Source organism: Sinohyriopsis cumingii, chromosome 10, assembly GCF_028554795.1.
Source record: "Sinohyriopsis cumingii isolate HCF-2022 chromosome 10, ASM2855479v2, whole genome shotgun sequence".
NCBI lineage: Eukaryota > Metazoa > Mollusca > Bivalvia > Unionida > Unionidae > Sinohyriopsis > Sinohyriopsis cumingii.
In genome coordinates, this window is record NC_142970.1 from 53779950 (window position 1) to 53792007 (window position 12058).

A 12058-nucleotide genomic window follows, 5' to 3' on the forward strand; every position below is an offset into this window, starting at 1 on the left:
TGATGCTATTGAAATGGTGATGGTGGTAATACATTCCAGCTTTACTGGCTATCCTGTATGTTGACCAATCATCCAGCTGTTTGACCAATCAGTGTACAGTTTTAGTGGGCATGACATTACTTTTTCAGACTGGTGAAGCACATGTCACTTGAGACTTCCAGTGGTGAAGAGAGGCTCAACCCAGCAGACTGCGTATGGTGACTGACTTAGTATCTGGTCTTCAAACCAGACCCACCAAATGTCAAATGCCAACAATTCAGCCCCACCTAACCAGCCAGCCCCAACAAATGTCGTCTACCCTGCCAACATGACCATGCTCCATGCTGGACATGACATTGCTGGCTCTACTTGCATATCTGACTTGTTAGGCCAGTACTACACATGTTGACAGCACAGCATCATCAATACCATATGGACTGTTATATCCCTGGACAAAGATCATACAGGATGAGGACTACCTCCTTGTCGACAGAAGGGATGACACAGACTTGCCTGAACATTCTGATCCACCATGGAAAGGACAGAGTTTGGTTTTAAGGTGACCATTGAAGACATCTACAGAGTTTTTGCTTCTGTCTGAGTGCCTTCCTCTTCCAGCAGTGATATACCTTGTATATTGTCAAGTGCCACATTCGACATTGAGGATGATGATGAATATCTGTCCATCAGGATTTTACTGCGGATGGCAACAGTTGCCAGTACTATCAGGCGAGTCTCAGATAAGATTTGTAACCATGGTAATTTGAGCACATCCTTTTCATCGAGTCATATTCCTGCAACTTTCTTACCCACTGGCACCAGACACTTTTGATGCTTACCGCTTGGATGTGCCTAGTAAAGACGTTACTTCATTTAACATATCTGATTCCCTCTATTATAAGGTAGACAGGTGAGTGTTTCATGCCGTATCTAAGTTGGTAAGGGACATTGTGTCGACTACATCACTACTTGACTTGGCATCTCTTGTAATCTTTCACCCAGCTGAGAAAGCAGGCAGCAACCATGCCTGGAAAAATGTATGCCATATTGCCAGAGTAGTCAGCAGAGTGGGTCACCACATGATGGTGAATACCCTAATGGCTTCTTGCAACCTTGATCTAATAAAATGATACTCTTTTGTAGACTTCTTTTAAATCCAGTGCTCTCTTTCTTTGGTTTAACATCCAGACAGGAGATGGGAAAGAAATTAATGTTTCTTCTTTTGTAAATCTTCCACCAACCATTCACTCACAATCTCCGGTGGTTGCCATACTATTTAGTTTTTCCAGACATGGATCAGGCTCTTTATGACAAATAGCTAGGTAATTTAAATTAATTTGGAAGGGCTCCCAATTTTGCTTATCTGGCCCCCTTGACTTTTGTCATCCCTCTTCATATGATCCCATGAAGGTGGGCATGTTACAGCCAGAGATGGAGCATTTGCTTTTAAAGTGGGTGGTGAAGTATTTTGAAAACTGCTTTAGGAAGTATTCCAGACTTTATTGGGTTACAAAAGCCAATGAGAAATTGAGACCATTCATGGACTTGAGCAGGTTGAACCAGTTTTTTTGTTGCCCAAAGTTTGACATGGAGGCAGTAAGGACCATTTGTCTATGTGGGGGAGTGAATATGTGATGATAAATGTGTATTTTACACATTACCTATTCCCATGATATATCGCAAGTACCTTCACTTAGGCTACTGCAGAATGTGAACCAGTTTCACACCTTTACATTCTGCCTCATCCACAGCCAGTGGGGGTTAATCAAGAGAGGATCTTCACTGCTAGACGACCTTCCATTTTGAAGGTATATGAGGGGAAGTATTATGTTTTCACCAATAGGTATCCTGATAATGACGTCTTATAACTCTGTCTCCATCCCCCAACTGGTTAATTTAATTTTCCTTTTTGAGGTCAAAAAGCTATCCAGTATGGCAATCAAGGGATACTATTCCAAGATTTCAGACATGTACAAACATCATGGAGGAGACGATATTGGCATCAACATGGATTTTGCTAAATTATGGTCCAGTTTCAACATATCCAGGTCCCACTCGCTCATCTTGTTCCCAAAATGGAACTTTTCCTGGATCTTGTGTGGCTCAACCTTCCTGATTTGAACCTTACTGAAGCTGTTGTCATACAAGATTTTGTTTCATGTTTGCATTAGCTTCAGTGTGTAGGGTGCGGTTTCATTTTGACAGCTCAGTTGTACTAATGACATGACCTAGTTTAATATCATATAACATGTTACCATATATATATGCAGTCAAAAAACAACTATTATCAACACAATCTTAGGTTTTGCTTCCTTCATGTTCATCCTTTCAATGGAGCAGTCATCCTCCTCCTAGAGGGTGATGTGCACACTGGTTGGATGCTCAAACATTTCTTCCTCTTAGTATTTTCTTAGTATTAATGTGATTTGTTAATGTATATAATGGAGAATGGAAATGTTTTAGTAAATTATCTATTCACATTGCTGTCAATCACTCCCACCGATCCATGCAGTGCAAGCATCCTGTTATATGTTTTGCTTAATCTTAAACTGGCAAACATCCTGTATATGGATGGCCACCTAGAGAGAGCAGTAAGAGTTAGCTGGTAAGAGTTACTTCCCCTTGTCAGGATAATGTATAGATGGAAAGATGTTTTTTTCTCTTCGCATCTTTCTGGGAGAGCTGGATTCAGAAGTAGCAGAGGTTATTTCCTAATTTTAATGTTATTGGGTAAATATTTTGGGAGAATTATAATTTCCAACAAAAATTACTTTCTTGAAATCCAAAATGTATTAATTGTTTTTTTTTAAAAAAATAATAGTATTAACTGGTAGTAAATTAAAATATTGCTGTATTTAATAGGAAGATGACCAGTTAAGAAGGGAAATAAATAATATAATGTTCAGTATGACTCTGATAAATGTTCATACCATACAAGATATTCAAAACTGTTGACAATTGACAGTTATCGATTGATCAAATCACTTTGACTAAATTCAAACATTTATTCATTGAATCAATTGTATAAATTGTATATAAAATGAAGATAGTGTATAGTTAGAGAGGAATGGTACATTTTTCTTCAGATGAAAATTCAGTGAGGATCAGATCACAGAATGTAACTTAAGCAATTTTATGAGTTCTGACAACAACATAACCAGTGTAATATAGTCTGGGATGATCAGATTGCAGTACAAAATAGTCTGGACTGCTCAGATCACAGTACAAGATAGTCTGGACTGTGCAGATCACAGTACAATATAGTCTGGACTGCTAAGATCACAGTACACTATAGTCAGGAATGCTCAGATTACAGCACAAGATAGTCTGGACTACTTAGATCACAGTACAAGATAGCCTGGACTGCTCAGATTACAGTACAACAGAGAAAGGAGACAAGTCTGTGTTGTGTATGACATGACCTGTCATGTCTTTATTGAGGCATTGCATAATCTTGACAATCATCTCTGGGATACCATAATGCCCATGCACACTTTTGTATTTATTTCACCCATCACAAGTGTGACATCTCTGATTAGTACTCAAACATGCTCTGCAGTTGCTCATAAAACTCCTTTTTGACTTTCAGGTCAGCAAGGTTTGTTGGAAAATAGCAGTGTACAGTGGTTATCTTTTGGAATTTTGACTGGAAGCAAACTATCAAAATTCTCTTAATGACTGGTTCCCACTCTATTAAACTTGTTTTTGCTTTCTTGCTTAACACCAGTCCCACTCCATTCCTGTTGTTGTTCTTGATGGGTGGTCCTGATTAGATTATATGTTCTGATGTCAGGGTGATATGACCTGATGTTGTCTATCACACCTCACTCAGCCCTAGGATCCCCACATGTACATACCATCTGTTAGGCAACTTGTATTGTTTTCCCTGTCTCATACAGTGTTCTGAAAAAATTCAGTGTTTCAGTAATTGTAACAGTCTTGGTGGAGAGATTTGTTGGCAAGTCATCTAGACTTGGGTTTGTCTGTTATGCTTAATGTACTCATCCTGTGTCATTTCCATTGATGATTTGTTTGCTATGTTGGATTCTGTAGCGTGGCGTTATTATATCATGTGGGTGCTAGCCCAACACACATTAACCCTCCTTTCCCATCTGGGTTTGGGACTGGCAAGGGAATGGTTTGGGTCAGATAACAATACAGAATATTTTGGACATCTCAGGTCAGATCAGGCCAAACAACATACACAGCACATAATCTAGACAAATCACAGTACTATACCTGCCAACCATTTCGCTTTTGGAAGAATCATTACAGTTTGTTTCACTTAATCATGTCTTATACTTGCCTTTATATGGATTATGCTCTTTTGTTACATTCAGAAAGTTGAACAATGAGCCATACAAAGTTTTTGTTTTTTTATTACCATCTCTTTATTCCCACAACTTGTATAAATCTGAGACTATTGTAAAAAAGAAGACTGCTGCATAAGAATAGTGTTAGTGTCTGTCCATCATAGACCTATGTGTAATTTCTTTATTTTCTATTTATAAAAGCAGTATATGACACATTTCCAAGAAATAGACAGGTTTCTTCAATTTTGTGTCACAGACTTGTCATATTAAGAAAACTGGATACGTGACCAGTCTATACTTAAAAAATAATGGTGCCAGTTGTTAAGCAAAACAGGCTTTATTAATGTGACTAATGGATGCTATATGCCTAAAATAATGCTAGAGTTGACGGATCTTTTTAAACTTTTAAACATGTCAGATCAGGAGAAGGACAAATCAATAATGCTTTACAAATTTATAAAGAAGAGTTTGAGCACGTTGTCTTGCTCATTGCTGAATTCATGGAGTTGACTTTACAATCATTCCATGAAAGTTAGAAATGTAGGCTAGTTAAGGCGATTGTTGTGTATATATAATATGTAAAAATGTTCTGTGTTTGTAATTTGGTCCTCCTAATCCACATGAATTTTCCCATTTGTGACCAGATAGTAGCAAAACTAAATGTCATACAGTTTATTGCATTTATGGCATGCAGTACATAGATTATTACACTTTTATGCTTGGATATGTACTCTTTTGCCACTTAGGGGTTGGCAGGTCAGAATAGTCTGACCAGCTTAGATCAGATCACAGTATCAAAAGTTGTTTTGGACAGCTCAGTTTCAAATCTGGCTTAAGAACAATTGATATGGTACAAAATAGTTTGGACTGCTCAGATCAGACCAGGCCCCATTTTCTCAAAACATTTCAAATTTTCATGAATTACAATTTATGCTTATATTTTTTAATGCATGGTTAGAAAAATTACAATTTCACAGGGATAAAATTTGTCATTGTATCTTGAGTTCATCCATTTATGTTTAAGGAAATGATTTGGGGATTTCCTCAAATTTAACAAATTCCTCAACCATTTTTATAAGAATCAAAATGTTTCCAGGTATACATATTTAAAAGTAAAGAGTTATTTTTTCATCCTTTTAACTATCTCTACCACTAAGTTAAATCGGAATATTGTCAAAAGTATTGTAAACAAGATAATGCAAAAATCTGTGTTTAAGAAGATTAGTTCTTATTTGTGAAACCATGGTCAGATGTGTTGAGAGAGTCATTTAAGAGTAGAGGAAAACAAATGAATCTAAGAATGTTTGATTGAAATGTCTAACCAGGATGAAACCCAGGACTGAAGACTGAGCACACATATGCATGCTGGAATACTGGGCATCTCTACATTAGTCTTTGGAATACTGGGTATAACTTCGTTTGTCACTCGAGTACTGGAGTAATCACCTGCTAAGTCCCAGGGTGAAAATTCTCTTGACTGCTACTTTGAATCTTAAAAACAGTTACAGAGTGGAACAAAAGATTTGGCTTAACGGCTCTTGTGATTTTTCAACATTTTACAAGAAAATGTAATAATTATCAGGTAATTTCTTTTGTGTGTATGTATATATATCTTCAGTTTCTAATATATTTTCAGGGTCTTTTGTTTCCTCCTTCTCCAAAGTCAATATACAAGTACCATGAAGAACACAACATCAAGGGTAAAATCTTACTCTTTGACTTCAACCATCCAGAGAAAGATCCATTTGCCTTGAAGATAAGCAAAGGATTTGATCAAGATACATTTTATCCACATGGCATCAGTGTTTTAGAAGACAAGCAGTCAGGTATTGTACATTTTATCCACATGGCATCAGCATTTAAAAAGACAAGCAGTCAGGTATTGTACATTTTATCCACATGGCATGAACATTTTAGAAGACAAGCAGTCAGGTATTGTACATTTCATCCACATGGCATCAACATTTTAGAAGACAAGCAGTCATTTATTGTACATTTTATCCACATAGCATCAGCATGTTAGAAGACAAGCAGTCAGGTATTGTACATTTCATCCACATGGCATCAGCATTTTAGAAGACAAGCTGTCAGGTATTGTACATTTTATCCACATAGCATCAGCATGTTAGAAGACAAGCAGTCAGGTATTGTACATTTTATCCACATAGCATCAGCATGTTAGAAGACAAGCAGTCAGGTATTGCACATTTCATCCAGATGGCATCAGCATTTTAGAAGACAAGCTAGAACAGGATCAAAGATAAAGCATGAAAGGGCTGTTCCATTTAAACATTATGGTACCCAGGGAAGGCACCTTTCTAAAAATATATGCCATGGTACTCATATTACCCAAAGATTTTATATGAAAACAATCCAAAATTCTAAATTGCATCTATGGGTGATATTCTACATTAAGATTACTTTCCTTGGGTCCCATGCATATTTTACTAGAACAACCCTAATTATGTACAGCAGAGAACACAAAACTACAGACGATTGAAAATTGTGGCATTGGATGTGCCTATAGTCTTGTCTGTTATCTTAATTTTGTGTGTGCTTCATTATGAAAAAGAATGAATAAGTGTTTGTAGCATTAAGCATCGATTATTATTTTGGTATCGGACCTATTCACCATTTAAAAGTCTTCAAGATTTTTACTCTTATTATTCGCAGTCTTTTCTCCATCATTCCCACTTTTGTTTTTACTCTACAAGCTTAAAGCTATTTGAAATTTGGGGATGAATCTTGGTATACCTGTACATCATCTTTAGAAGGAGTGTCGTCTGCTTAATGGGGGTCCTATCTTAAAGGTCACAGTCATAACTCAGTATTTAAAATTTTCTATCACACTTTATTGTCCACCATGTAATTTTCAAGCCGCTTGAGATAAAGGAAGGAAACTTGCTTTTGTTTAATACATCATTAGAAGGTATGTCACATATGACATTGGGGGTGTGGTCAAGACTCAGAATTGTAAGTTTTCCATTATACTTTCCGTATTGTGCTGTAAAATTACATCTGTTTGAGGTTAAGGAATAGAACTTGGTATACTTCTGTATCATCATTAGAAGGTATGTTACCAAGAACATTGGGAGTCATGTCTTCAAGATTAAGGACACAATTTAAGTTTTCTTTCATACTTTTAACTGCTCAGGTGGCTTAAGGGGTTAACATCCGCCTTGGATGCAGGAGATCGTGGGTTCGAACCCCAGCTGATTTATACCAAAGACTTATAAAAATGAAACTGGCAGCTGCCTCGCTTGGTACTCAGGTTAGTGTTAGGACTGGTCGGCCTGGTGTGAGGATAATGTGACTGGGTGGGTCATGATGCTACATGACTGTAGCATTTTGCCCCAGTGCTAGACATCACTATAAACTGTCACACTGCAGACATCATAGTGATATGACTGAAAAATCGTTAAAGCTATCATAAAAATCCAAATCTCACACACACACACACACACACACACACTTTACATTATGGTCTATAATCTCAGAGCTAGGAGAGATTAATGGGTGATACATGGTATGATTGTATATCATCATTAAAAGTTTGTTTTGTGCTGCATTGGTAATCTTATGTTAACCATATAGGTGAAAGGTCAGTCTTTTAAGGTTTTCATCACACTTTGTTTGCCATTCTTTTACTTCAGAACCCTTTCAGTTTCAGGGATAAAACTTTGTAAACTTTTACACGATCATTTGAATGTGTTTTGTGTACCATATTGAGGGTTGTATTTTCAAGATTATTGTCTTGGGTTGACATTTTTAGTTTTCCTTCACATTTTATTAATATTTTAAGAGTCATTTCAGCTTTAGGGATGAAACTTGGTATAAAATTATGCATCTTGCCTTGTTATGTTAGCATAGTTGACAGAGCATTGGACTCATAATCCAAGGATCAGGGGTTTGATACCTGCCCAGGCCATTTTGGGTTGGCTACCTCAGTGTATCCTTAGGACAGGCACTTAGCTCTGATTTTCTTGATATGATACAGCCAAAATATGTTAAAAATACTGCTAAAACCCTACAACTCCTAAAATTCCCTAAGGTTAGTTTCCTGTTGCTAGTATTTTCTATTTTATGAGGGTCAAGGTTTCACATAATTTGTTTTTAAGGTCTGATATTTGATGACACACAATATAATTAAAATATACATGGTGTGTACACATCTGTCTTTAGTGTGACAATACAGACCAAGAGGCTGTCTTTCACTTATAGAGTCTTAATAAGCCCATGTTGGAAAAAAACAAATGCCAGACAGTTATATGTACCTTGTGTTCAGTGTCCAGCATGCCAAGTTAGCAACTTTTTATTTGAGTTCATTTGTTGTCAGATGTGGACATTTTGTGATTTTGAACCATGCAGTGGTTGACCTGGTTATAATACATGTGCTACAATACATTCTTGGTCTCAGCATCTACCACTTTAGTTGCTGCAATCCATGGACAATCTTCATAGACCCTAAACATTTCATGGAATGGATTTATTTTAATTATGCATTCAATCTCTTACAGGAGTCATTATTTTGAGAAAATACTGAAATTGAAAGTTCATACAATTTGTTTCCAAACTGAAATTTGTGAGTTTGATAAAATTAAATAATTGCTGCTTTAAACTCCTCTTGAGTGTGCTGTAATTCACCTCAAAATAATTGTTATATATTTTCCCCCATTTTTACACAATTCTGTTTTAATTTACAAATTCAACTGGTTCTTTGGCTTGAAATTTATTATAAATGGGATTAACTGACTTTCAGTTTTTTTCCTGTGATTAAAGAAACAAATTTATTTAGTTCTTATTTCGTATGAATTGTATGAGATGCTTAGCATGGTTTCAGTGATGTGGCAGCCACATGTCATAATTTTCATCTAGAATGAGCACTCAGATGGGGATGAATGCATAGACCATATCTGAGTCAAAATTTGGTGTGAAAACACTGGGTCAACTTTGATATATGGGCAACTTCTTTTTGTGGATATTATGGTTATAGCAAACCACAGATTAAGAGACCCAGTGAATTGTGATGACGGTAGGACTCCATACTACATGTCTGTGGCATGATGTCCCAGTGTTAGACATTATTATAAACTGTCACACTGCAGAAATCAAAGCGATATGACTGAAAAATTGTTAAAGCTACGTTAAAAATCCAAATCACACACACACACACACACACATGATGAAGGTTGACTTCAGAATTCTGTACACATCAAATACCTGATGCAATTTGATGATAATAGATACTACATACACCTTAGAGGTCTGGTGAACTGTAACAGCAGTAGAACTCCTTTCACATTAGAAAGACTGTTGAGCTGTGGAAAACATAGGGCAAAGTACACAGAGACCCAGTGATAAAAATACTACTCCTAGAAGTGACCTGATGAACTGTAACAGTAGAACTCTTTACACAGCAAAGACACTAAATGCTATGACAGTAGGATTACATAAAAAAAATCAATGAACTGTAGTGACAGGACTCCTTACACATAAAAAAAATCAATGAACTGTAGTGACAGGACTCCTTACACATAAAAAAAAAATCAATGAGCTGTAGTGACAGGACTCCTTACACATAAAAAAAAAATCAATGAGCTGTAGTGACAGGACTCCTTACACATAAAAAAAAATCAATGAACTGTAGTGACAGGACTCCTTACACATAAAAAAAAATCAATGAACTGTAGTGACAGGACTGACTCCTTACACATAAAAAAAATCAATGAACTGTAGTGACAGGACTCCTTACACATAAAAAAAATCAATGAACTGTAGTGACAGGACTCCTTACACATTAAAAACCCAATGAACTGTAGTGACAGTAGGACTTCTTATGCATTAGAGATCCAGCAAACTGATGACAGTAAGATTTCTTCCACATCCCAAATAAAATGACTGATAACAATAAGACTCCATACTGATGAACTGTGTTGACAGTTGGACTCCATACACATCAGAGACTCACTGAACTGTGACAGCTATAGGATTCCTTACACATCACATGCCCATTGAACTGTGATGACAATAGGACATCATACACATGAAAGTACTGATGAGGTGTGATGACAGTAGGACTCCTAAAAAAGGACATGAGGACAGTAGGATTTCTTATAGATCAAAGACAAGGCATATTGTGGTGACAAAAGGACTTTTGCACATCCAAGACCCACTGAAAAGTTACAATAATAGGACTACATACACATCAAAGACCCAATGCACTGTGATGACAATAGGACTCCTTATACATCAAAGACCCAGTGAACATTAACAACAATAGCACTCCTTGCACAATAAAGGTATATACTTGAATTTATAAAAAATAAATGTTTCTTTTACAAAACTTCAAAAATTAATGCGACACAAATAATGAATTGACAGAGGCTACTTTTCAAGATTTATTCATTATTACTGGCAAATAGCACATGGTCACCAATAACTGTTCTATAATGCAAACAGTGCTATACTAATTTTTTGTCCTTTTTCATGAATGCATGTAGCTGTGATTAGTGTTGTTCCAATTATCGATTATAATCGATCATGGTTGTGAAACTCCGTAAGTGATTGTGTGCAAAGGGAGGCTACTTTTTATTTGTATGCAAAGCACAAAGGTTAGTAAAACTCCCGGCCAATTAAGTTGGTCTGCATTATTAATTCCCTTCACAACAACAAATACAAAACCATAGGATGTTCCATAGATGCAAAATTTCACAACTAGGAAAATTTAGTCATGATTACATGATCAGGGTGTTAAATTGTTGAGTTAATAAATTTAAACAGATTCTGATGACTTCTTTCTTTATAAATTTAAATCCTTTGTAGTATTTGTAAAAAAATGACAAACAAGAAAACCATGTCCTTCTATACTTTAAATGATAGACACATCATGCATGAATGAAAGGATTTTGGGGGGTTGCTACAGTATTTCAGTTACATAAGACTGATCAGGCATAAAAAGTTGAGTTCATATAACAAAGTTGTAGAACAAAAATAACACAATAGAAAAAAATGTAACATTATTATCAGGCTAAAGTATACATGTCATGAAAAGAGATTATCCCTGTACATTTATTAATATTTTGAACTCTTGATCAAAGGTATATCTGTATAACAAACAAAAATTAAAATTTGCTCTTAGTAACCAATTATGACTGATTCCCATCACTAGCTGAGATTCCTTGAATCCATTCCTGACCCTGTTTTGAGTTTCAGTACAGTTGCATGGGTTTATTAAGTATTATCTCACATGCATACAGATGGTATGGTGACATAGGTATGGTGTGACACAGGAGTCACTATGCATTACTACTGATGATATGGTGATATAGGTTTGGTGTGAAAAAGGTGTCACTATGATTTACCACTGATGGTGTGGTGACATAGGTATGGTGTGACACAGGTGTCACTATGCATTACCACTGATGATGTGGTGACATAGGTTTGGCAGGGTTCCTGCAGTCATTGAAATCCTGAAAAAAGTTTGTAAATTACAAAAAAGCATTTCAGTGGCCTTGAAAAGTTTGAAATTTTCATAAGTCGTTCAGAGTTTTTATAAAGTGATGGAATTGGCTATTTTGAATTATCCAATCTCATTTTTGTTTTCCAATGCAAACGTTTTATCAGCCTACTTTGATAATGGATTTGCTTGAGTAGGTTCCCCGAAAACTTCAAAGTCAGACTACATCAAGGGATCTTACCGCCATTCAAAATCGTTTTACTTATGGCACTCAAAAGAGAATGGCCTACCCGATAGGATGAAATATGCC

At 36.2% G+C, this 12058-nt stretch overlaps 1 protein-coding gene across 3 annotated transcripts in view; it reads left to right on the forward strand.

Moving 5' to 3' along the window:
* LOC149790171 (serum paraoxonase/lactonase 3-like) overlaps positions 1-12058 on the forward strand; it is a 64845-nt gene that overhangs the window by 12039 nt on the left and 40748 nt on the right. For all 3 annotated transcript variants that reach the window (XM_089972163.1, XM_089972162.1, XM_089972161.1), the window contains exon 5: positions 5929-6118. In XM_089972163.1, coding sequence (XP_089828289.1) covers positions 5929-6118 — 190 coding nt within the window. The remainder of the gene's footprint in view (positions 1-5928; positions 6119-12058) is intronic.